The sequence below is a fragment of the Polypterus senegalus genome, chromosome 12 (assembly GCF_016835505.1).
Source record: "Polypterus senegalus isolate Bchr_013 chromosome 12, ASM1683550v1, whole genome shotgun sequence".
Lineage (NCBI taxonomy): Eukaryota > Metazoa > Chordata > Cladistia > Polypteriformes > Polypteridae > Polypterus > Polypterus senegalus.
The window spans coordinates 69,990,369-70,017,981 of record NC_053165.1 but is presented as its reverse complement, the minus strand read 5'-3'; the positions used below and the strand labels follow the sequence as shown (position 1 = coordinate 70,017,981).

The 27,613-nt window shown below is 35.7% G+C and overlaps 1 protein-coding gene across 4 annotated transcripts in view; it reads left to right on the top strand.

The window, feature by feature from the left end:
* Positions 1-27,613, top strand: part of specc1la (sperm antigen with calponin homology and coiled-coil domains 1-like a) — a 107,107-nt gene that overhangs the window by 16,625 nt on the left and 62,869 nt on the right. For 2 of the 4 annotated variants that reach the window (XM_039772141.1, XM_039772140.1), the window contains exons 2-7: positions 12,495-12,690; positions 12,987-13,143; positions 13,317-14,956; positions 20,048-20,255; positions 23,582-23,655; positions 24,041-24,216. In XM_039772141.1, the coding sequence (XP_039628075.1) occupies positions 12,532-12,690; positions 12,987-13,143; positions 13,317-14,956; positions 20,048-20,255; positions 23,582-23,655; positions 24,041-24,216 (2,414 nt within the window). In that variant the 5' untranslated portion in view covers positions 12,495-12,531. Of the gene's footprint in view, positions 1-6,052; positions 6,144-12,494; positions 12,691-12,986; positions 13,144-13,316; positions 14,957-20,047; positions 20,256-23,581; positions 23,656-24,040; positions 24,217-27,613 lie in introns of those variants that run through there. The other 2 variants (XM_039772139.1, XM_039772138.1) reach the window with 2 other exon arrangements.

The window sequence follows — 27,613 nt, the reverse complement described above, 5'->3', positions numbered from 1 at the left end:
ACATTGTTACTACTACATCTACTTTTTCAGTTATTTCACTATGCTGTACGTACTTAGTGGTGACTGCAGTGCCACTGTCACTGTGTAATTATGTCTATATTAATAGTTCTAAATGATGTAATCTACGGTGCTTTGTTACGTCACTATTTCTTGTAGCCATCTTACTTGGGTAGTGTGGTATTGCTCAAGTATTGGCTAGCTTATAAATTTGATTCATGGAGCATTTGTTAGAACAAAATGAAATAATTTGCTCATCTGATTTGTCAACATATTACTAACAGCTTGTTAATGTTTTGTTATATACACTGTGTTGTATATAGTCTCCTAGATAATTTGTGTTTTGTATGTAAAATATGGTCACGTTTCACAATATTGAACATACAGTGTTATTGTAGTTTTTGAAAGTAAGAGGATCTTCATTAACTCTGGAAAGCATTACTTTTCAAAAATTTAGAAATGCTGTATTTGAATGCCTGTCTTGATAATGCTTGATGTATTTCTCTCTGATTAGTGAAGTGATTATGACAGTTTTCTGGTCACAAATATTTGCACACTAAATCCTGAACTAATTCAGTTCTGTAATAATTTAGTATTAATTTTCCACTTATGTTATTTGTTGTATACATTATGTGATATTTAGATAATGAAGCACAAGCTTACAGTTTATTAAGATCTAGGTTTGTATGTGAGACAGTCTCTGTATAACGTGGGTTATAGTCTACATTTGTTATCATTTTTTTTCTGTGTCTGGGTTTATTAATGTTATCTTAAACATAATATTTAATAAATATTTGCGTTTTTTGCTTTCAAGATAGACTTCAACTCCAGAACCTCATAACCTAAACCTAGTGAAAATAAAAGTAATCAAGACTGATAAATAGAATTAAATAGTTGAAGATGAAATATAAGATATTACTTGCTTCAGCCTTCAGTACCTTATGTGAGTCTTTAATGTAGACTTTTTCTCTAGTTAATGTGGCTTTTCCAAAAAATATTTCTCATTTTTCCTTGTGTTCAGTTTCACTGTTATTTGTGCCCCAAGGAAAATGATGAATAACTTTGGCTGCAGATGGTTCCCCTTGTACATTACGAAATGACGTGTTTCAAGGCAATTTGTTTTGTGACTGAAATTCTTCTAATGCTTTCCCTAATTATTACAGTAGGTTGCTTTAACTACCAAAGTACCTTTTTAGGTGCTTGGTAATTTTTGAAAATGTATTGTGTGACCTACTCTTTTGAAATATCTTATGCTGGTTCAGTCTTGCCAACAAAAGAAAATTAAAAACTGTAATCCAGCCAGCTGCTCTTGCTTAGCTCCAAATACATTCATGAAAGTGAAGCAGGGTTTGTGGGTAATGTGTATTTTCTCTTTGCATGTGGGTTTTCATCTGGACTGAGAGGTATTTCTCTTCCTTCATCTGGGTTTGTTGAAACTCCCATAAACATGCCCATTGCAGCTCACATTTTGTTAGAATGACTGGACCTGAAATGTAAAGTAAGCTTCTTAAAATGGTATTTATGAGGTCAGCTGAAATGCTCCTAACCTGCAGACATCTTTTACTTGTAGTCTAGTTCAGAGCACAAACAACTATTGGTCTGTTTGCTCAGTCAGTGGAGAACAGCCTAACACCCCCAATTGTGTTGTGCTTAAAAACTCATAGATTAGCTATTAGTCCTACTTGTTTTAACACAAGCCACAGAATTACTTACATGGATTATCTCTTGACAGTGCTGTCGTTCCTAGTTTGAAAGTAAATCTCGCCAGGATGATGAAACCGCTACTGTGCAGTAAAGTCAACAAATTTAATTAGCTTTTCAAAGTCTGGAACAAATGTAACAGCTTTAATTGTAATGTGCTTGCATCTCTTTCATAAGTCTGCAGACCCTCTCCTGCTTTCTCACTCTGTGTCATCATATCATATCATATCATATGGAAACTTTCTTGGATTAAATAGCATCTGAAATACATTTAAGATGGTTCTCTGCAGAAAACGAATGCCACAGCACCAGGAGCAAACCATAACTTGAAAGTTAATCTGGCTTATTTAACAACAATTGAACATGCCACATTTATGGAGACAGGCCAGTTTTGAGTCGTTTCTACCATGAAGTCCAGCAGTCAGCGGTGATTGCCAGCTATCCACTGTGTACTGTAGGGGAACATTTAATATTTCCCTCTTCACGAACTGAGTCTCAAACATTCTCCGATATTGTAGACATAGATAACCATCGCAATTCCCTTATATCCCATATTGCATTTCCCTTTTCTTTGGTCTTAATCGCAAATCTCTTTATAAGCTTCACCTGGTCCAGAATTCAGCTGCCCACCCGAATCATTACTAGAACCCTCTTTATTCACCATATCACTCCCGTTTTGCAGCAGCTTCCAGTTCAGTTCCGAATTCAATTCAAAATTATCCTACTAACTTTTAAGGCTATCCACATCCTTGCCCTTTCATAATCTGTCTGACCTCCTCCATTTTGCCATTCCCTCTTGTACCCTTAGATCCTCTTTCTCCATCTACTTGACTGTCCCCATTGTTTGTCTTACCACTATGGGGAGCAGAGCATTCAGTTGCTCTGTTCCCCACCTTTGGAACTCGCTACCATTTGACCTTAGAAATATTGAATTATTTTCACTTTTCAAATCTAAACTTAAAACTCATTTGTTTAAGACTGCTTTTTCTCTTTGATTACAATTGCTCTGTATGATTTTAACTTTTGTATTTTACTTTTGTTTATAATCTGTGTTCTGTTTCTTGTTCGGTGTCCTTGAGTGTTTAGAAAGGCGCCTACAAATGTATTATTATTATCGGATTCCTCTGAACCTCTTTCAAGTTCCCAGCTCTTCCAAAAAGCAGTTGATACGGATGGATTGCTCGAGTCTGCATCTGCGATGACAGGAGCATATCTTCAATTTAAAAATAAATTTAAGGTTAACTGTAAAAAGCCGCAAGCTGCATCTTAACCTTTTCATTATTGCAGGTTTTGCTACAAAATAACCTTATTTTTAAACAAATGATGGTGTTGTCATTTCTCAATCAAGGCAGTTGGGCTGAACGTATTCCTATTGATTTAATCATTTCCTGTTTATTAGTTTTGCCCAATTGTAGGAACTAGACTATGAAAGATCTCCTAGCACTACTTTACTCATTTTTAAACGTTGACATAGTAAGAGTTACCATGGTTTAGCAGGTGAAATATATAACGATACTGTATGATGTAGTGTTAAAATTATTACAGCTTCACTGTAACAGCTGTCTTATCTTGTAGTGCATTTTTTTTGTTTTTTCTTTTTCAACTGGATTTTCTAATGACTTGTTGCAGAGTTTGTGGTGTATATGCTTAGGAACTTGTAGAGCATGTACATAATACGATTACTGGTTGGAGTGTTGACTTACTGCTATGCTGTGGTCGCCTCTCATCTTGGTGAATAGCGCGTATTTTAAATGCTTGTCAAGCATATACTAAGCAGGCATATTTTATGAAGCTGAAGTTGGCTATTGGAATGAATGGAAAATATAAATAAGTAGTTGGCTTCAGCCTTATGTATATGTTTTTGCTACCAGATGTTGTTTTTCAAATGTGTGTCAGTAGTTGAGATATAATTGAAGTTTGACACGCCTTAAAATGCATTGGATCTTAATCAAATCGTTTAATAATAAAAGATTGATAATTTTAAATGTTAGTTTATAATCATCTATTTGGTAATCTAGAAAGTTTACTTTTTGTCTTCCATAATTACCTCTGAAGTAGAAATGAAGACCTACATTGATTATAAGAATACATTGATTATAACCTATTCTTATTGATTTTAAATTTTCATTTTTTTACATAATGAAGCCAGTGTCGCCCTAAAGTCACTATGACTCCCGTGGTGTTTGTCTGTTTGGAAGAGTAAGGATCAAAGCATCTTTGCTTACTGTGTAGATGCTTTGCCAATTTTCTTCTATCAAAATAATAAAATACATTTGTAATTAGTAACACATTTTTCGTTATTTCACAAGGTCTCATGATTTCTGACTTTGATACAGTGTACCAAATATTTCCATATGAGGGCTTTTAAAAGAATTAATTAAGTATATCTTTTAATATGTTTCTGACATCACACATTGGCTGTTCTTCTAAGTACCAGAGATTTAACTTTCTCCCATGGGATAGCACAGGTTTCTGTGCAAATTTAGAATTTTGTATTTTGGCCTTGAAATTGTTTATTCTTGACATAGTTGGGCTAAAGTACCCAGAAGAGTAAAGTTAGTGAGCATATAATTTATTTCCCACCGAGTTTGTGTGAGGCACTCCAATAGATATGTGCTTATGAACATCTGAAATAAATTAGGCCCTATTTTTAGTTAAAGAAAATATAAGGACCTGTTTTTTTTTTTTTTGCGCAGTGGAGATACAGCAAAAAGTAAAGTGGGATGTTGTGGAATTTTTGTTTTAGAGACACTGTTTAAACAGAGGTAGAAATGTACTGAGAGATCCAGATGATTAAAGGAAGATAGCTTTTTATTGTATATTCACTTTGTGCTGAGTGATAATACTTGTTTTTTGAAACCGTTGCATATTACAAAGTAAACATCTTTTGTAACAGCTGCTCCGAACTGATTTATTCACTCGTTTATTCTACAAGTCTGTGCTGAAGTCTAGACAAATGTGATTACAAGGAATTTTCTATTTGTTTAGCATTTTGGATTAGGAGTACCTTTTTTCCAAGGTACACATTATTTAAGCAAGCTGGCATAAAGCATATTTGTCTTAAATTTGACTAGTACTGTACAAGAAATGATGCAGGAATGTAGTCAGTGTGAAGGTTGCATTTATGATGCAGTATTTGTCACGAAGTGGCTGATGGAGGGTTCGCATGTATTGCTTTTTATTCAGTGGAATTTGTGCCGTTAGTTAACACATTCTTTAGTTACCAGTAAGCTATTTTTAGCAATAAATACTTGGCATAGGTTTGTGCTTTAAATTCTCTAAATGGTTCACAGACTGGAAATACAGGGATATTTCAAATGTTAGCCGTTTCTAAATTTAAAAAGCAACTATATTGTAGAATGATGCATCTTTTTGTATTTTTTCCACTTTGTCTTTTGTTGATCTGTAGTCTAACTGAAAGCAGACTCTTATCTATGGTAATAACTTGAGTATGTCGACTGTTGACAGCAGTAGTTCGCTTATTTACTGTTTTATCTATTTAGTGTTTTATATTTTGCATTTGATATGCAGATTACCCTATAGCATGTAGTGCTTTTGCAATTACAAGATAGTTAAGACTAAAGGGTTTATGTATGCCAGAGTGAATTGAAGAACAGTAGTAAGTGGAATTATGCTGTGTTTCACAAAACTTTGGTGCAGTGCAGACAGGTTTGTTTAACTCTGCTTGACCCACATTGGGTCTGCAGTGCTCTTTAAGGTACATTAGAAATACTTAAGGCAAAAACACAGAACAAGAATAGGATCCCAGATCAACTACAGTTGACAAAGAGCACAGAACCACAGCAATACCTCCACAGTAGAAAAAAGTAGGTCATATTCCCATTCAACAACATATTTGTTCCTGTTTTTTTGTATGTTGAGTTTGATAAGTCAGTTTATTTGCCAAATAAAAGATATATTGAGCTTTTGGTCATGCCCACATGTTCTTTTTGCTAGTCAATCAGCTTTCAGTTACACTTTTTAAAGTAACGAAGGGGAATTGAAATCTGGTCAAAATTGTTATTTATTTTGTGCTACTATATTAATTTTAAAAGCCGTCAGTGAAGCAAAATATTGAGAACTCCAGATGTGTAAAAGTCAGACACTGGAGATAAACTTTGCAAGATGCAGGCAGGACCATTATCTGCCTTGAATAGCAGCCAGGAATGACACTTGCTAGGTGCTGAATGGCCTTTTTGATTTGTTGTTACTCTCATTCACCATTGAGAGTGCAAATGGTACCTTTTAAGGAAACAAACTTAGAAGTATCTCCTCTTAGTAAGCAGTTACCCAATTGGATAGATTATATTTTCAAACATGCCTCTGTGGCAGTTAGTCTCTAGCAACTTTTTCAACTGGCCCTCATTATGCATTTCTTTTGCAAGGAGATATTGCCACAGCTTTCAGATGTGTTATTCCAAGAAGAGTGTTGGTGAATCCAGCAGGTAAATCTCAGCCCCTCTTTTATTTCTGCTTTGACACACTGAGTTTTTCAAGGGCCCATGAGAAGGCAGCTAGTGCATGAACATAACTCTTATTAAATAAAGCACATTTCCAGAATTTGCTAGAAATGTTTTGTTCAGATTTATTAAACCAGAGGGTGTTTTTTGTTGTCAAAATTAAGAGATAGAAAAATCAAGCAAACATCTACAGTATATTGGGATAGATAATGGCTTTCAATTTATCATTTGAGTATCTTTGTTTGCTCCCAGTCCTTCATCTCTTGTTACAATTGAAATTACTTGTGTTGGTTATGTTTGTTTTAACCTTACCCACATTTAATTACTGTTCTTTGTATTGTTTAATTAATTTGCTTTCTTCTTTTTAAAACACCTGTCAAAGCTGGTGGCTTTGTTCACTATTCAATGTCTCAATACTTATTCACAGTCTTAGGAATGAATGTCTTTGTAGCATCAAGTCACATTAGGATTCTAGTGTAGGATTTAATTTTTGAAACTGTGGTAGCGCTTCATTATTATCAAGGTCTTTTACAGGCTTGTATTTTCAAAAGAAAATTGAACCAAATATTAGCTAAATGGACAATGTAGATATTCAAAATCTGTTTTTTTTTTTTTTCTGGTAATCTGTAATATGCTTTAGAATAAATAAATGCCAAGGTGAACTGACACTCGCAATGTAAACTGCTCAAAAATTAAAGGAACACTTTGAAAAGCCCATCAGGTCTCAATAGGGGGGAAAATCCTGCTGAAAATCTGTACTGATATGGACTGGGTTATGTGTTAGGAATGAATGGATGCCACATCATTTGATGGAAATGAAAATTATCAACCAACCTTACAGAGAGCTGAATTCAAAGACACCCTGAAAATTAAAGTCAAAAAATATTTCGGCATCTTCATTTTGCCAAAATTTCATTGCATCAACTCAGAATCGTACTCTGTAGTTTGTATGACCCCCACTTGCTTGTATGCATGCCTGATAACGTCCTAATGAGCCGATGGATAGTGTCCTGGGAGGATATTCTCCCAGATCTGGACCAGGGCATCACTGACCTCCTGGGCTGTCTGAGGTGCAAACTGGCGGTGTCAGATGGAGCGAAACATAATGTCCCAAAGGTGTTCTGTTGGTTTGAGGTCAGGCTAAAATAGAGGCCAGTCAATGGTATCAATTCCTTAATCTTCCAGGAACTGCCTGCATACTCTCGACACATGAGGCCGGGCATTGACATGCAGCAGGAGGAACCCAGGACCAACTGCACCAGCATAGGGTCTGACAATTGGGTCCAAGGATTTCATCCCGATACCTAATGGCAGTCAAGCTGCCATTGACTAGCCTGTAGAGATCTGTGCATCTCTCCATGGACATGCCTCCCCAGACCATCACTGACCCACCACCAAAACGGTCATCCTGAACGAGGTTAAAGATAGCATAACGTTCTCTCCAGCTTCTCCATGCCCTTTCACATCTGTCACATGTGCTCAGGGTGAATCTACTCTGTGAAAACCACAGGGTGCCAGTGGTGGACCTGCCAATTCTAGTATTCTATGGAAAATGTCAATTGAGCTCCACGGTTGCAGGCAGTGAACACAAGCCCACTACAGGACGTAACCCTAACCCTCATGAAGTCTGTTTCTGATTGTTTGGTCAAAGACATTCACACCAGTGGCCTGCTGGAATCTCCTCCATGCCCTTGAGACTGTGCTGGGAGACGCAGTGACATGTATTGATGTGTCATCCTGGAGAAGTTGGACTACCTGTGGAACCCCTGTAAGGTCCAGGTATCGCCTCATGCTACCAGTAGTGACACTGACTGTAGCCAAATGCGATATGAGTGACAAAACAGATGAGGCAATAGTGTCAGTGGCCTCCACCTATTAAACCATTCCTGTTTTGGGGTCGTCCCCCCTGTCCTTTGACCCTTACTCTTATTCGATGTTAATTAATGTTGATTTATTTTGTTTTCTTATTGTGTCTTTTATTTTTCTATTCTTTATTATGTAAAGCACTTTGAGCTACTGTTTGTGTGTAAATGTGCTATATAAATAAATGTTGTTGTTGTCGTCTAATTGTTTGCCCCCCTTGTGCACTTATTGTTAACTTCATTAACACCAAAGTAGCTGAAACTGATTTAACAACCCCCTCTACTACTTATTTGACCAAATCAATAGTTCAGAAGTTTCATTGACTTGGTGCTATACTCTGATTAATGTGTTCCTTTAATTTTTTTGAGCTGTGTATTTCATATTCTGTTTAACTTCTGGACTTTTCTGCCCTCTAGTGGCTATTGCAAAAAAGGTAACAAGAAATTTGAGTGACTGAAAAATAAAATGTAGCAAATAACTGCATTAAAACTAATCTATCACTTTATTAACATTTCTCTATTACTGGATGGCATGCAGAAAACTCTTTTCTGATTCACTGTGAGATTGACCTCTTCAAAGGAGAAGCATCATTCCAAAAGATCTGCTTCTTGCCTTATTGTCGTCACTGTGATGATCATTGGGTCTCTTTGACCCAAAACTGGGCAGATTTATTTTGTACTGATGCTACATCCAACAAATGTACACAAGCTTTGCAGCAAGTTAGGAACAAAATAATAATAATAGTGCTCACATAGTTCCAATTTTGGGGCACTGATTGGCCATGGCCACAACCCTGTTAAACTGTAGAGTGCTGAGCCGGTAGCATCACTTCAAGAGAGGCCCACTGACTCAAAAAAACTAATTTTAAAAAGGCAGATTGTTATGGGACACACTCTGCACTTACTGGAGGTAGTAGTGGAAGAGAGAATGAAAGCCAAATCTAGTGCCATTAGGAACAATGAGGACTTTCAGACAATAATCAGGAAACACGACTGGGGATCCTTTTATAAAAATGACAACATACCTCCATAATGCCTCACTTTGACTGCCAATTTTGTTTTTTTAATTTTCTTTCTTTATAGTCATTTTACTGTGTCTGTATGTGTGTTTGAGCAAGCTTCTGTAAAAAGCCAAATTTCTTCCTGTAGACAAAAAAAGTTACTGGTAATTTTTTGTCTGTATCTAAATTAAGGAAAAATAAATATTTACATGAAAGCTAAAATGAATCGGTACTCAAGTTAAATTAAACAATCGATTTTATAAACAAGGAAGTGTGCAATTAAAATTATTTATAAATAAGTATACAGTATAAGGTACTAAATAAAAGGAATAATGTTTATGCAACTAGCTAACTAAATGCTTTCTGTGAGTATGTGAGCTGTGTAGCCAACTATTAACATACCTGACTAACCATTCAATGTTTTGTCTAAATACCTTTTATTTTTCACAGTAATATTATTGTTTGTTCACAAGAAAGGGGGTCTTGGTGCAGAGCCACTTAAGAGTAGGGATGGCCATAGATAATCTTGTAACCCCTTGACTATTTGTGGGGGAAAAGTGGCAAATTGCAAATTAAATCTCTTAAAACATTGTATTACTATCCTCTGTAAATGTTGATTATGTCCAGCGTACTAATAGTATCAGAATTGTACTACTTTATCATGAAATGATAGCACAAAAGGAGGGCAACAACATATTACTGTCCCATGTTGTTTTTTTATGTTTATTAATGCTCATGGTTTAAATGACAGAATTATTTATTCCTGCAGTTATACTTAAAATATATATTATGCCAAATAGATTTGTGTTGTTTTTTTCCCCTTACTCTCTCTTTGTCAATATAATTCTCACACATCTAGTTCTACCACAGTAGGGCACGTAGTTAGCCACACTTTTTTTGAGCTAACTATATATCAAATGTTACTAGTCACTCAGGGCTGGAACCCATTGACATGATGATTGATGTTTTTGCCAGTGTAGTTTCTATGGTCTGTAGAAAGTTCCCTCCAGTTAGATTCCCAATTACTTCATTCCAACCTGTATTGTGTTTTGTTTTAAAAAACTTTAATGGGGACAAGAGCTCAGTGATATATAATTTTGTATTGGCTGCTGTTTGGATTATGTCATATAATGTATTTTTGTGGTTTGCTTTATTTGTGGCTGTAACTCACAAACAAATTAACTGTGTTACCTGACAATTAAGTTCAAGTTCTTTTGAAAGGATCCAACAGCTTAAAAACATACAAGGGAATTACTTGAGGAATCTTTCAAATGTTCCCTTATTTTATTTATTCTACAGACTATATCCATGTCTTCAACAGATGTTCAATATGAATAATCAATGGTTTGGCTGAATAATTTAAGTAAAGTGATTAAAAAGAAATGGTTCTAGGCATGCCAAGCCCTTCCTACAAGTTAACAACCTGCTATTATACTGTTTAGTACGAGCTTACATGCAACCACAGTCATGTGCTGAGCAGCATTTTAAAGATCTTATGAATAGGTTACTTAATACTGTGTTTTATAACTGTGTCTTTGACTTATTGAAACACTTGAACCATAACCTTCACTTTTAAATCTGCACTATAGTATAAGTCATTGCATTCCATAATTAAACATGGCTGCATGAAGTCTGAAATTTCACAATTTAAACACAATCCTTCTGCCAAACGGATGTTTCTTCATAAATGTAGCTATGGCTGCACTGAGCAATGATTTATCATTGTTTCAGATATTTGAAACCATCTACAGGACAACTGCTAATTCATTGTATCAGGAAATTTTGCATTTGTCTTCATTGTTGCTTAGTTTTTATATTAACAAAGAAAAAATGGCTGTCATAATTAATTTAAAAACTGCATTTTGTGTTTACTTGTGTTATATTTGACTAATGGTTAAATGTGTTTGATGATCAAAAACATTTTGTGTGACAAACATGCAAAAGAATAAGAAATCAGGAAGGGGGCAAATAGTTTTTCACACCACTGTGTATAATATAAATATATATATATATATATATATATATATATATAACCAAATTCAGTTTCTTTACACTAGTGTAATTTGTAATATAATGGTAATTTAATCTCAAAGCTGCAGAGCATAATAAACTGTAAATACAAACTGAAATTATTGTCCTATTTCCATCAGAGTGCCAACTGCTTTGTTGGCCTGATTTATGGTCATAAAAACTCTTCAAAGGCTGTTCTTGCTGAGAACAGTTAAAGAATTATCGATGTCACTTGAGTGCAGTGCTGCATGATGCTTTTATTTGATTTTTAACCTTTTTGGGGTCTTTGGATTATGCTGATTGCTAGCAGTTATTTTAGATAGAGAGACCATGCTCAACGAAGAGATGGTAAAATGTGGAGAGGCAAGTGGGAAGCCATTAATAATGGACTGTTGAGAAGAAATTTTTCTTTCCTGGGATTTGTGCTATTTTGAATGCCAGTATACATGTCTGTTTGTGTATCTCCATGTGGAGGATTCAGGACAAAGATATAAGGCAGCTTTTGGGACCAAGACAAAATCTTACATGACTATAAAAGGCACCAGCATATTTCAGTGTCAGAAGTTCCCACAACAAATGTGTTTGTGACTGCAAACCTTTGCATGTTGGAGAGATTTCCTTTCAGTGTGTAATATCACATCAGGAGGTGATTCAGGACCCCATAGGTAAAAACATTAGCCCTGCTGCAGGGTTTGAGGTTCCCCCACACTGCCATGGGGTGATGTCTTGTAGCCTTACAGGCATACTGTGGAAGACAACCAATCTGGACCTCTTTAGTACACCTCTGTAGTGAGGCTAACATACAGGAATAATTAGTGATGCTAGCCGGGTATCCATATGACACCAGAGGCCGATGATGTCAGCCAGGACCCTGAAGTGCTTAAGGAAGGGCATTCAGAAGGTGTTTGGGGCGCAATATGAAAGGGCCTTGCAGCTTAGTAGCCTGGGTTTACTACTGTTAAGTTAGGCCCAGTGGGCAGAGATGTTTATATAACACAGTTGACGAGACATCTTTCTATAATGAACATCACTGTAAGGTACATTTATACTTGTTACCGTTTTTAACATGTACAGTATATTGGTAGATGAAATGACTTGCTCCAAGTCACATGCTATGTCAGCAGTGGGAGTCTGAGGATTATAGTCCTGTGCCTCCTATTGTTAGGGTGTCGCATGTCTAGTTCCTGCATGCTATATGATGGATATTTTACTCCCAATTCAGTAGATTGTTGTGCAGTGGTACAGAGTGAAATAATTTTGTTTCTTGCACTACAGCACCTCTTTAGTTGACTAGACTGTTAGTTTTTTTTAAACTTTCATCATTGGCAGTTTTATGTGATTCTGTTATGGCTCTGGTAGAATGCTTTGTCTTTATTAACATAAGTGGCATTTATCTCTGAAAGCCATACATACCCGTTATCATGTTAATCATGTTAATTTATACATATTTTTTTGTTTTTAAGGTTGAGTTGTAAATGCATCAGGAGTGTAGCTCCCAGAATGAAGAAGACAACCAGATCTGCTGTCACAACATCAAAGGGTGTGGGGATCAGTAAGACGCTGGTTCCAGAAAGAAGCAAGTCTGAAAGCTCTACAGCAGTAGCAGCTTTACCACCCAAGGCCAGCTCAAAGCCTAGTTCTGTTGCTCCACTGTCTAAGGTAGCCTCAACGGCGGTTTAAATTTGCATGTTTTTCCCAAAGGCATTAAACATATAGTATTATATGTTGTTCAAGAATAGAGCAAAATATCAATGTTCTTTTTGCCGATTGTCAGCTGGGAATTGAAAATTTCTGCAGAATGAGATCAAACTTAACCTTGGAGATTGATTTTTGTAGTTTTGCAATGCTGGCTCTGGCTAAAATACTTTTTTTTTTAATTTTATTTACGATTATTTTATCATACAAAAGTTATGTAGTTTTCTTGAGCATATCTGATTTTTCTTTCCCTACTTCAGACAAAAAGTAGTGATGATCTGCTGGCAGGGATGGCTGGTGGCCTGCATGTAAATAGCTCTAATAACGTCAAGGTCAAGAAAAACGGCACTGTCGTCGGATCTTCTGCTCCCGCAGCTCCTGGGGTGACAACTGAAAATAAGGCCAAGAACAGCACAGGTGATAAATCACATGAAATACATGATAATTTACTTAAGAGGATTAAGTCTTATTAAATAGCTTTCTTTTTCAATCAGTTTGTGCTTGTGCTGCTGCTTTGTGAAATAAAAGCAGCATTACTAAAGTCAACTAATAAGGAGGAATCTAAAAGTTTATAATTCTCATTTATTTAGGTTCATATGCTAAACGAAGTTCTTCTCTCAGTGCGAAAGAGGTGAATTCCTCCAGAGACAGACAAAGGGATCGATCCCGAACTAGCACAAGCAAAAAGCTATCATCTACAACAACAGGAACAAATGATGTGACTCTTGCCAAACGCTCCCGCAGCCGCGTACTCGCAGAATCTGAGGCTCGAATGAGCAAGTCAAAATCGGATAGTCAGATTAATGACAAGGCAGCGCTAGAAGCCAAAGTTAAGGATCTTTTAGGATTAGCAAAGAGTAAAGATGTTGAAATTTTGCATCTACGAAATGAACTCCGAGATATGCGGGCACAGTTAGGCTTGGCAGAGGAAGCCTCCGAAGAAGAGAAGGTTGATGAAAAGGAGGTTGTACCCATTATTACTCAGGCTACAGATGTAGAATCCACTCTCTTACAGCTCCAGGACCAAAATAATGCCATCAGAGAAGAGCTCAACCAATTGAAAAATGAGAACCGCATGCTCAAGGACAGACTGAATGCCTTGGGGTTTTCTTTAGAGCAAAGACTTGACAACTCTGAGAAAATATTTAGTTTCCAGTCTCTTAGTCCAGACTTAACAGCAGTTAATAGTCATAGTGATGGAGGTTGCCCCTTGACCTCCTCAGTTGAAGGTTCTACTCCTGGATCAATGGAGGACCTTTTGAGCCAAGATGAGAATACCTTAACAGAGAATCAACGTAGCAGTTCAGTGGACAACCTAGACAGTGAATCCAGTGAAGTCTATCAGCCAATCACTTCCAGTGATGATGCTCTAGATGCACCTTCTTGCTCCTCTTCCTCAGAGTCAGAAGGTATCCCAAGTCGGGACCGATCTCGCAAAGGCAGTAGTGGGAATGCAAGTGAGGTGTCTGTTGCCTGCTTGACAGAAAGAATTCACCAAATGGAGGAAAATCAGCATAGCACAGCTGAAGAGCTTCAGGCCACCTTACAAGAACTTGCAGACCTCCAGCAAATTACCCAGGAGCTGAATGCTGAGAATGAAAGACTTGGGGAAGAGAAAGTCATCCTGATGGATTCCCTTTGCCAGCAAAGCGACAAGTTGGAACACTACGGCCGTCAAATTGAATACTTTCGTAGCTTGTTAGATGAGCATCATATTTCATATGTTATAGATGAAGACATTAAAAGTGGTCGTTACCTAGAGCTGGAGCAGCGCTACATGGAGCTTGCAGAAAATGCTCGTTTTGAAAGAGAACAACTTCTTGGAGTCCAGCAGCATCTGAGCAACACTTTAAAAATGGCAGAGCAGGACAATAAAGAGGCTCAAGAGATAATTGGGGCCTTGAAGGAAAGAAATCACCACATGGACCGCATCATAGAGTCTGAGCAAAAGGGCAAAGCAGTGCTCAGTGCTGCCCTGGAGGAGTATAAAAACACAGTTGCCAATGACCAATTAGAACTGAACCGCTTCAAGGCTCAGCTTGACCAGGAAAGGCAGAAAGTGGCTGAGCTGTATTCCATCCACAACTCAGGAGATAAAAGTAATATTCAGGATTTGCTAGAGAATGTACGTCTGGACAAAGAGAAAGCAGAGACTTTAGCTGCTAATCTGCAAGAGGAGCTCAGCCATACACGCAGTGAGGCCAACCGTCTGCAAGACAACATTGCCAAGGTAAGTTAATGAACCTGTTCATTAGTACCCTGGTAGTGGTTAGAGATTATACCTTCACATAATGAAAATATTAATATCAGACAATTTTATGGCATCTTTTCATAACAAGTTGATTTACAAAGTAATGAAAGAGGTTACAAAATATGAAAATTCAACTTTCCAACTCGGTATAAAGCTTTTGAAGATGATTGCAAGCTAGGAGTGCAAGGTTAATGACATTGCTGTTTGTAGCGGCATTTAGATGCTGCTGATTGTATTTCTTTGGCTTATAATCTGTAGTAATACTGAAAATACAATACAGTTTTTTTGTAAAGCCCAAAATCACATAAGAAGTGCCGAAATGGGCTTTAACAGGCCCTGCATATTGACAGCCCCTCAGCCTTGACTCTCTAAGAAAACAAGGAAAAACTCCTAAAAAAAAAAAACCCTTGTAGGGAAAAATTTGGAGAAACCTCAGGAAAAGCAGTTCAAAAAGAGATCCCTTTCCAGGTAGGTTGGGCGTGCAGTAGGTATCAGAAAGAAGGGGGGCCAATACAATACACAAAACGGAACATTCTCAATACAGTATAAAAATAAAAATTTTATAAGTACGGAGTAGAATGAAATTGAACTTACTGCCTTTACTTGTTTACATCTTTCAAATGGTACAAATTAACAAATTAATGTTGACTTTTATCCGACAATAATTTCAGCCCATATTGCTGGGTTCATCTTTCAAATGGTACAAATTAACAAATTAATGTTGACTTTTATCCGACAATAATTTCAGCCCATATTGCTGGGTTCGTAAGTGCTTCAAGACAGCGATAATGCATGTTTACTTGACAGAATCATGAACTTTTGTTCTGAACTTGAATTTACACCTGTCAAATTAAAGCAACAGGTGGGATAACGCTCAACACTACTTAAGAGGGAGAATGTTCCTAAAGACTCATGAACAGTTAATACAGTTTTCCAGGGGCCCAGTGTTAATTCAGTAATTCATTTGTTTTATTTTAAAAACCCATTTATTCCTTTACAGGTTTGTCAGGCTGGAGTCTTAGCCAAGCATTAGTTTAAAATGACAGCTTTCACTCACTGCAGGCTGTCCTTTGCACACCTTGACATGTGTGCCTGAGAAATATATTGTTCATTAAACTAATCTGCTTGCTTTCAGGATATGATATTGAATTACAGTTATACCTTAAAATATTGTTTCTTGCATTTATTTATTTATGGTAATAGTTCAGAGGTAGGGTTGCCAACTCTCTTCCTCTATAAATGAGGGCATTTGGGTAGAATAATGAGGGCGCCTTTCCCAGTGATGCCATAATACACCTTTATACTGTCTTATGTTTTTTTTTTTTAAATGATATAAACCTTTAGTAGCAGTTTATCACTATGATGTGATAAATTATGATATGATAGCCACAATCACAGTCACTGGCAAACTAATAACCCATTTAATATTTTGAATATGTCAAGCCTCTTAAATTGACAGACTTCATTCCTTCAATTCTTATTTGGATAGCTTAACTGTCGTACACCTGTTTAAAAAAAAAAAAAAAAAAGACACACTGTAAATTTACTTCACTTTTCACTGTAGTTTATTTGCATTTATCTACATTTTTTCCTACTGAAGCTATTTTTCTCAGTAAATCTGGGTTCTTGGATAAATATGAATAGAAATCTTTACATAGCATGCCACTGAAATTGAATTTTGTGAGCATTAGCCCCTTAATTGAATCAAAAGTGAGAACATTTCTATTTTTAAACCACTGCATCTCCATCATTGGATAAAAAAATGTCTTTCTACAAAAGCATTATGTGGTGCTATGGGGGAAAAACATTGTGCAATTTTTAACAGCTTGGAGAAGAATTCTTCATTCTTACAATGGCTAAAATTAGCCCATCTTACATTACAAAGAACAGAAACATCAGTGTCCTTCGTTTCTGCTACAGATTTTTAAAAATTTCAAAATTGGTTGAAACTTTCATGTCATCAACACACACTCCCTTATTATGAAGGTTTCCTTATTACACTCAACTCAACTCAGCTCAAATCTTACTCATCTGGGTCTCTTAAAGACATCCGAGTGAAAAAACTCCTAGTGGTTTCAGCAACATTTCCAAATATTCAATACAGGAGGTATACAAATTCTACACTTTTTTTTTTTAAAGACCACATTATCAGTATATCCTTCTTCCTCCATCTTCTCCAACATTTCCTTAACTCTAAGGGAAATAAATTGACATGCTTCTTTCTGCTAGAATATTCCATATAGCCAACCCGCGGCGTACTATACGCCACATAATCAGGCTGGTTTTTAATGATTTTTAAGCACAGGGAGAAAATTAACATTTGAAAAATCGGTAATGTAATAAATCAGCAAGAAAAGCAACATTATAACAATGCACGGAACGAACCAACACAGTAAAACAGTTTGCTATGGTGCATGCCGTCTTGCGTCGTAACCGAAAACTCGTTTTTTAAAGACTGCTTACTTCATTGTGTTTTAACCTCAGTTGTAAAGGATTGTTTTGAGGATCCCATGGGGTACCCCTCGCAAACCGTTTAACACGCTGCATATGGCGATTCACCTCCGTGAAAAATATGCCTCTATGAACAGTCAACATGGTTCGGAGGTGCCAGGAGTTGGTGGGCGTGGCTCCTTCTGCGTGTGCCATAGGTGTCTTACTTGTCGGCGGCTCAGTGAGTTTACGCCCCTTCCAGCGTGTTTTCCATGGTTGTCTTGCCTTAGTGAATTATATATATAGATATAGATGTATGGATATGGAGATATATATATATATATATAGAGATATATATATATATATATAGATATATATATATATATATATATATAGAGAGATATATATATATATATAGAGATATATAGAGATATAGATATAGATATATATAGATATAGAGATATAGAAAAAAGAGTTTAGTTTCAACGTTTATTAAGCAATTGTCATTCCTTTCAACTTCCTTTATTTGGGAGTTAAAGACTGACAGTATACTGTTTGACAATGAAAAAGATAAATCTCACTAAATTCTTGAGACAAAAAGAAGGTTTTTATAGCTGGAAAAATGCTTATAATCCTTTCAATGGCAGGCAAGTACTGAAAGCCACCTTGTTTTGCTGTGATACAGAAGCTTTCTGTAAGTAACCTCTGTAAATTCATAGAACTTTTTAAGATTTTCAACATGAACATTATAGACACTGAACTAATTAAAAATCTTAAGAACAGTTGAGTCAATATCCACATTCATTACATCTGAGCAGGACAGCCATCTCCTATTAATAATTGTCCAAATAATATTTGCAAATTAGAAAATACATTATTACCATTGTGTCTTCGCGCTACTCCGAACATGGTGTTACAATTATCTTAACCTAATGGGCAACACTTTTCTTATCCAGACCATTTTTCTGCAATGTTTCAAAAACATAGTCAGAAATAGTGCCTGCTGTTTCATCTGGTTTGCTATTTTAATTCTGTAAGTTTAACCTTTGAGCCACCATTTCTCCACTTGAAATAATGAACAAGAATGAGAAAAATTCCCATGATTACTGGCGTTAGTAGAAACTCCAAAATACTGTACGTTCTGCAGGGACTTTAAAACGTCTTCAACAGAATGAACTGCTAAGACAAAATTAACTATTGGGAAGTTTTTGTTTTTGCACAGGATAACCTTTTTGCAATTTCTGATTCAGAGCATATCAATCTTAATATTTCTACTGAACAGGATATTGAGTTATAGCTATGGTGATGTGTTACTATATGCAAAGCGAAGGTTCCTTCAGCAGCAGAAATACTTTAATCAGCCCTTTTAGTGGCATTTACTAAAAAGTCCGTTATCTTGCTGGAAGATTTTTAACATCTACTGTTCTACTGATGCTTCTCTGAACTCATGTGAATGTCCAAAGCATCTGAACTCTTATTGGAAACCCGAGATGTAGCTTCCTAGACCGCAAACAATGCATTCTGCCTCCTCATCTGTTCCACCTTTTCGAAAACAAGGTTATTTGTGAACTTGCACTTTCTTTTTGTCATAATGGGTGTTCGTAAATGTATGTAAATGGAAGAATTATGAAAATATTGTTAAATTATTTGAAGAAGTGAATTATTACTTGATCAAGTGATAACTAAAAAGATATTATATTTATATGATAGAATAATTTTTTTTTTTTAATTAACTGAAACTTTAATAGTTTACTCATTCATTTACAATTATAAATTAATTTTTGAATAACTGGTGGTAGTATTTTCCATTAAAATATTACAAAGCACTACTTACTCGCATTTAAATATGATGGACTGTACATGGATGTATGAAATTTCTTGTTCAATCAAGCTGCTGAAAGAAGAATCGAAAATAAGATCTCGCATACAAAACATGAAATTGTAATTTCGATTTTGAATAAATTCACTTAGTTACAGTGAATTACTTTTACAGATTAATTAAGGAAAGGAACAACATTTAAAATGAATAGTCTAATCGCCAAGTAAATAATGCTGAACTTAAAAGATGAAGTGAAAACACCAAGTTGGACAGACAAAAGCGAAGAACTCAAAAGGTTGTTTCTATTCTCGTTAATTTTAGCGTTATTTACTACTGGAATGGAAGTGAAGATTCTGGGGAAAAAGTGTGCGTGATACTTTTGCAAATGCTGATTGGTGTACGACTTTCGAATTTAACAATGATAAGGGTAAGGAGATTTTCAAAGTTTAGGAGACGAAATTCCGGACATTTTCAAAATTTTATAAATTACTCCCAGACAGTCTAGGAATCGTTTTTACAAAAAAAAAAAAAAAACTGGGAAAGTGAGTATGGTTGGCAGCCCTGTTCAGACGTGTAATCCAATTTATTTAGATGCTTTTTTAAAACTGTAAGCCTCTGCTTCAAGTTCATGAATTGATAGTTGTTTATGTTATCATTATTTTATTCAATATCAATGCAATTCTACCTAATTAAAAGATATTGATATAATTTTAATCTGTCACTGAATCTAAAACTAAAATTACTGTACTGCCCAGAAGATTGCTATATATATCCACTGAGGCTATGTTTTGTGTTTTTTTTTCCTTCCCCCTTCTGTATAGATTGAGGCAGAATACAGAGTGTTTCAGGATGAAGCTAAGAACCAAATTGCTGACCTGAAACGGAGTCTGGATAAGCTACGCTCAGAGCTAGATGAGAAGGAGACAGAAATCAGTGACATGAAGGAGACTATCTTTGAGCTAGAGGATGAGGTGGAGCAGCACCGTGCTGTGAAGCTGCATGACAATCTTATAATCTCAGATCTTGAGAGTAAGTGCCAAGAGTATTACAACAAGTAATCTGATTAACTATAACTGTCATTCAGCTGGATTTGTTACAGTTTTGTGAGCTTAGATTTGTTTATAGACACACATTGTGTATCGAGCATGTCAAGAATGTGCCTATGATCCTTTGACCCTAAGGAAGCCTCTAAACCTTCATGTGCCACAAATATAATTAGTAGTATAAGGGCTCTGTACGTGTATAGCATTTTAGGCATGGGGTTTACTGTGGAAAGGTAATATATGAAAATGAAGACTGAAAGATATAATATAGTATTTCTAATCAGTTTTCTACATTTTAAAATGCAAGCTTGAAAACATTATCTGTAAAACCGATTCTTTAAAACAATTAATGCAGGAAAAATGTGGCTTAATCATGAATAAATTTGACAATATTGCCACTGAAACAATATTCTTTAAGAAAAAGTGAGTCAATTGAATTTTATAGTTCAGAACCAAACCTTGAGAGACAGGTTTACTGAAAATGACTCCCAAGAGGTGCACAAGCATATAGAGACTCTGAAATTATAAAGCATGTTACTTTAGCAGAATCTATTTGTCTTTCACATATTTATTAATTAATTTCAGTAGTACTAGTGTGTACCATGTTAGCCATTATGAATGTAGTGAGAAGTCCAGCAAAATGACACCTTTTATTAGCTAACTAAAAAGATTACAAGCTTTCAAGACAACTTGGGGCCCCCTTCTTCAGGCACAATGTAATCACTTATTTCATGAATTAGTTACATTTATAATAGTACCTTTCTAACCTACACAACTCAAGAAGATACTGAAAAGAGAAATGAAAGGAGGAAGGCTTAGTAACCGTTCCTAAATCTTTATATATAATATGCTACTGTGGCTGTTCTTTTGTCTGTCCAGGATTTTAAATCACCTGTAGCTCATAAACTGTTAGACCTATTGACCTGAAATTTGGCACACATATACTACGTGATGTCTGCTATCCGCTTTAGGGTTGATGATTGACCTCCAAGGTTATTCCTCTTTTTATTTTTATTTTATTGTAGAATTAACTCTCGGCAGCGGCCAGCAGGGTGGCCATGCCATCATCCCTACCACCTTCCCCTACCTCTTCATATCTTAAATCATTCTTTAGGCAGATTGAAGACTTAACTGCCAACATTTGTGAGAAATTAAAAAGAAAATGTACTAATTGCAGCACAAACACTGACCTAATCAGTTTTAATACAAAAAGATGCTGACGAAAGGGAGGAGAAAAGGGTGGAGAAAACAAGAGTTGCTCAGGAAGCAGCAAGTGCATCAACCTCTGAGCAAACGTATGCTAAATGTACAGAGAAAGAGGATGAAAACAAGTGTATTGCAGTGCACTGTTACTGGTATTAGCATAATTTTTGTATAATAAGCACAGCTCATCACCACCAAGTTGTAGCTTTCACCTGGAAGATGTAATGACAGCCATTTTTGCCCAAGTACCCTTACTACACATTAGCTATTAGGTGGTAAAGGGATATGAGAGAGAGAGAGAATTAGAGACCAGGGATGATTAGGGGGCAATTAATACCAGGTTGTGGTGGGCAATCTAGCCAGGACACCACGAAACACCTTGGGTATTCTTTGGGGGGGGTAGGGGAAGGAGCATCTTCTATGACCACAGAGATTGAGGATATCTGTTTTAATTCTCGTGTAAAGGATAGCCTGAATTTTAACAGCATAATGCCCCAGGCACTTACTGAGACACTGGGTCCACACACAGATCATAGGATAAACCGCTCCCAATGGCCCTACCAACACCACTTTAAATAGTAACTCAAGATTTTCCTCGATGGTCTCCTTCCCAAGTATTGGCTGGGACCAAATATACTTAGCTCCAGGTTGATTTCCTGTTCTGAGGTGCAGGTGAAGATTGTAGGGGTTGTTTTGTTTTCTTCTTCAATTTATATTAAAGTAAATAGGTGTAACATATTTCATATAATGTATGTAATGTCATGTTTGAGTACAATAACTGTGGCTTAAGGAAGACCATAAATAAAGCTAGTGTTGAACCAGAAATTTTTAGGGATTAGGCTGTATACTGCATATTAAACAGACATGCACTTTAATTTAGCTAGAGCCTTTCTTGAATAAGGACAGTTCTAGAGTGTTTTCAAAGTGCAATGCTGAAATGGAGCTTGTTGCATACTTTTCATTTTCAAACAAAAAGCTTCAAGTTTATGGAACCTAGATCACGGGTCAAGTGAGTGTTTGGCTCAGCTCAGAAATTAGCTAAGATAATGTATCACTTTTACTAATTGTACCACATTTGGTGTAGAGGTTTCAAATTTATTAATACCCAAGGTCAGACACTAGATGGTGCCATTGCCTTATACTGGAACTAGAGCAGCACATTTATCTACACATAGTCGTGTTTTCTGAGCAATAAATGCAATTGATATTTCTTTGTAAAGCAATATGCAGATACATGCATGAGTAGTATATTAGTGGTATATTTGGTATAGGCTTTGTGGACACTTTGGTTCTGAGTTATGTCCAATACATCTTGCATTTAATATTATATTTATTTAATTGTATTTAAAACATCAGCATGACGGTCGTTTGCAGCAAAATTGTGAATTAATGGTTATCTGTTATTAAACATTGCAATTTTTTTTGCCTAAAGAGTGTTGTTGAACTAAACATTTTCTTTAATTTAGTTTTGTTCTGAACTGATGAATAAGTCGTATGTGGAGATGAAATTTTCAAACCTTTTGTGCACTTGAGGTTCATTTAAGCAGTAGACTGGCCTGGTTCGTTGTAGGACATAAAGGCAAATCAATGAAATATGAGTGGATGCCTCCTCAGTCCTGAGTGCCATTGCTATAGTAGGTTTGCTAGTTTTTATTGGATTGTAGCAGTCATTTAAGTTTGTAACATGAGAATAAGTTTTTCTTTTTTTTTGTCTAAGTTTCTAAGATTTTCTTGATTTATTTTTCATTACATTTTTCCAGGTGTTGTAGCATTTAAGCCATTATTTTCTAATTAGCATTATAGTTTATATGACGCTTAAGTATGTGTTGCCTTTATCTATTCAATGTTGTTTTCCCTGGGTCTACTTTAATTACTACTTTGTAAAATGTTATTAGGATACAAACAATTAAGCAGACTACACAGAAAAAAGCTACAAAAGATAATTAAGTACCTGAAGCTATTGCATGAATAAAAATGTTTCTATATTTCTTAGAATATAAATCTTACACTACTATGTCATTCTGAATGTATCATCTCCTGATTAAACAGTAAGCTCAGGTAGAGATAAAATCACTTATTGTTAAATATAAAAATGTTTTTATATTCTAGATTCGGTAAAAAAACTTCAGGATCAAAAGCATGACTTGGAGAGAGAAATCAAAATCCTTAATCGGAGATTAAGGGTATGTAAATAAAGAAGTTTAAGGTTTTATTGTACTGTATGTGAGCTTGTTTCTTTTATAGTGTATTGGTGAGATGTGATATTTAGTTCCTTGCATGTTTTGCTTTTGTGAATTTGATATGCTTGGTGAATGTTAATAGAATAAATCTGTTGGGCTGAAAAGATTTAAATAGTAGCTAAGCTTCTAAAAATGTAATATATTGTGTTTGCTTTTTCCTCTCAGGTAAGAATTCAATTACTGGTAGGAAACTCCAGTGCGCAAGATTGCAGTAAATAGAATATTATGTGAGATGTAATGCAGAAATATTGAAGGTTCTATAGAATTTTCTCTTCCATATACCCTGACTTTTTAAAATAGACTTTTGCTTGAATATTCTTTCTGGCAGGAAGAATCTGCTGAGTGGCGTCAGTTTCAGGCAGACTTACAGACAGCAGTTGTAATAGCTAATGACATCAAGTCTGAAGCACAGGAGGAGATTGGTGACCTTAGACGTCGGCTTCAAGAAGCTCAGGAGAAGAATGAGAAACTGAGCAAGGAGTTAGAAGAGGTGAAAAATCGCAAGTATGTGTTTATATTTTTCATCTTAGACCGTATGATTGATTATAGAGTGTAGTAAAACATAACTAAACACTCAGATTTAATGGATTTGAAAGTGCAACGGTCTGAGCACTAGAAGAGCTATGCATTTAGAAGATGTGTGTGCCTAAGTTAAAATTGCAGTTGAAAAAGTTAGATAATGTAAATGGTTTGTTTTGACTTTTTAATGATAGTTGTTTTTTTGTTGTTTTTTTTTTTTTATAAAAAACAGGAATATAGGTTCCTTGCAAGTGACAAACAAATCTGATACTGAAATTCTTACCTACAATATATTCTGATTGTTAAAAGACAACCTTAGACCATATGCACATATCCATGAATGTATACGAAAAAAAAAACAAAGACAAAACTGAATAGTAATTCTGGCTAAGCTTTCCTCATAGATTAGCAATGCAAATTTTGATCACTTTTCATAATGTATAGTCCACATGATGCTTTTATCATTTATTATTCAGTAATTATCAAAAGAGAAACTCCATTTAAAGAAATGGTGCAACCATTCATTTTCCAAAATATAGAAGTATATTCATTTGTTTTTAGAATAAGTGTAACTATGTTGCAAACAGTCTTTTTAGAGATAGAGATAGACAGATAGATACTTTATTAATCGTATTTTTCTTTAAGATTTGAACCTTATTGGCATGCATGGGTTTTCTTGAACACATTTACATTGCCGGTGAGTTTCCATGTCTTTACGATAGCAATTACAGGCAGCTCCTTAGCTTGGCTGTAAATTGTTGGATTGACTGGAAAATTTTGTGTCTGTAATACCACTGTTTTTTCTGTAAGGTGTCATGTATTTTAGAGTCACCTTATTTTAATATGTGTCTTTGTTTTTATTGTTAGAGTAGTACAAAAAACAGCTTTTCGAGCAAGCTTCAAATACATTCTCATATATTTTATTGGAAATAGATTGCCAGTGGGAATTTTTCACTTGAGTGTGCTTAGACGTTGCAGTTCATATTAAAAATAAATAACAATTACCAGGTCAGCCAGAAATAGTGTTTTTGTGGACGTACTGTATTGTAAGTGATAATATATGTCAATTGTGTGAATTGGTAGCAAATTAGCAACCACTTCATGTTTCTCCCAAATTGAAAACCAAAAATGTACATCAAGGTAAGAGTAGGAAGAGGGAATGTGAGAAAATCGTAACAACTAAAATTCTCATTACAGTAGTTGACCTGGTGTCCATAGGAGAGTCATTCCAACCCGAGATGCCCTATGTATAGTTCATTTTTTTGGTTATATAAATACCTATGATGAAATTTAATTGATAAATATCACCCAATACAACATTACCAATATTAAATAATAATAATGCATTGTACATTAATTTACTTATGAGATCTCTCTTACTGTTTTTCTATCTCTCTTGAGTGACTGTGTCAGTGCTTCAAAAATGATGTCAGACACAGCAGCACACCCCGGTGCACTGGGTTTTCATATTGCAGTGTGCATGGAATACAGTGATTCCAGATGCAGCACCTTGTATCCACAGTGGTGAAAATGTTGGTTCAGAATGGCATACAGTTTGAAACTTCGGAATCACTTCTTTGTGGAGTTTTCCATTTAATATTTTTGGGCCACTGTAAACTGCAGATAATTGAAAAACTGAATCTATGGATACGAGGGTTCTACTGTACATTTGAATGCAATATTATTGGCTGTGGCTAGCTGGATTTTTCACTTCTAGCACGTTAGGTACAATGTTTGTTTGTTTTATACTGTGTTTAGTAAAACAATATTTAAGGTTTAGAATAGTAGGATACAAGAACAAGTGAATAATTTAAAACTATTCAATTACAAATTCTGTTGGGCCACATTTTCAAACCAAAGAATTTAGCTTGGCCTGACATTTTTAGCAGCCAGTAGGCAGCAGGTAATGAAATTTGTTTTTAAACCAACACAAATGAATTTATTGAAAAACAAGTAATGTTTATTCATTGTTCCCCTTTTAAATTTGGTCACATTTGACACAGGCTCTTCGAAAAGTGCATTAAAAAAAGCTATGACTGAACAGAATGTGAGGTAGTAGCAAATACTGTTCCATTTTTGAAGTAGAAAGTAAAACAGTTTGGTCATATCTGACGTAGGCACATCTCAAAGTGCAAAAAACAAAATAGAGCACAGTATTAGCAACATCATTTGTTTCTCTTTTGAAATAAAGTGAATATTTATCAAAAAGAGCATGTAGCAGAATAAGAAAGAACTATCAAAAGCTATCAGTGCACAAACCCAAACAAGTGTTAACAGTAACTAACACACATTTATACAACATCTACTGCACACTGAGGGAACATAGACCCATTTTAAATCATCACGTGCGATTAGGCATGGCTTTGTTACATATCCGACATTTTGTTGATATTGTGATATATCTTGCTATTGCATTGGCCCTGGGGGGTGGAGTCTTGGGGAAAAGAATTTTGTGAGGGCTTTGAGAACTTCCTTAGAGAGAGCCAGGTTACAGGATCAGGGTAAAGAGGGGAGCAAATGATAAAAAAGTGAACCCATGATCTCCTTACTGCAAGATAGCAGCACTACCACTGCACCACAGGGCACCATTTATAGCGTGGCACACTAAATAATAAGCCAGTCTGCATTTTGAAGATTTCCCCCAGAAAAGTGGCTCCTGTGTGTCTTATTCTAAAGGCTGTAACAGTATCATAGACTACTAGCACTACTTCGACTCACAACAATGTGCTGCATTGTGGGTTGAAATTTGCTAGGGTATGCGGAGTGATACATTCAAGGTCTGTACTACTGCAGGAATTTATGTATGAATTTTTGAAGGCTCTGGAAATGTGTTTTTCTCAGTTTTTTTTTCTCTGTGCTTCTGGCAGGACCTTGTGCTGGGCCACTCAGAGGATGATTCTGGGCTGCATGTGGCCTGCAGCTGCCATTTGAATTGGCTAGCTCTGTAATGAACATAATTCTCTGCTTCTTCATTTTTTTTTATTTTTTATTATCGTTATTCTGTTGCCCTCTAGTTTATTTTTGTTGTCTTTCCAAAAGCTTTCCATATCCGTTTCTAGGCATTATTTAATTCAGGGTGCCTAGATTAGTTATCCATATGGGAATCTGTGAAAGTCAAACAAACTATTGGCATAGAAGCAGTGTGAAATGTATTGAATACAATAAATGATCTATACAACCATTGCTTCAGTTTTTTAGCACCTGTTTTGTTCAGTTAATAACAATGATTTTATTATTGAAAGTTAAAACAGTGCATTCATACTAATTCTACTTGAGGTGAGAAACCATCTGATTCACTGATTGGGTAAAACAGCTTGATTGGTTGGTACTTCTACTTAACATAATTTGCTTCAGTCAAATATTGTTTTTGTCCCATGCTCAA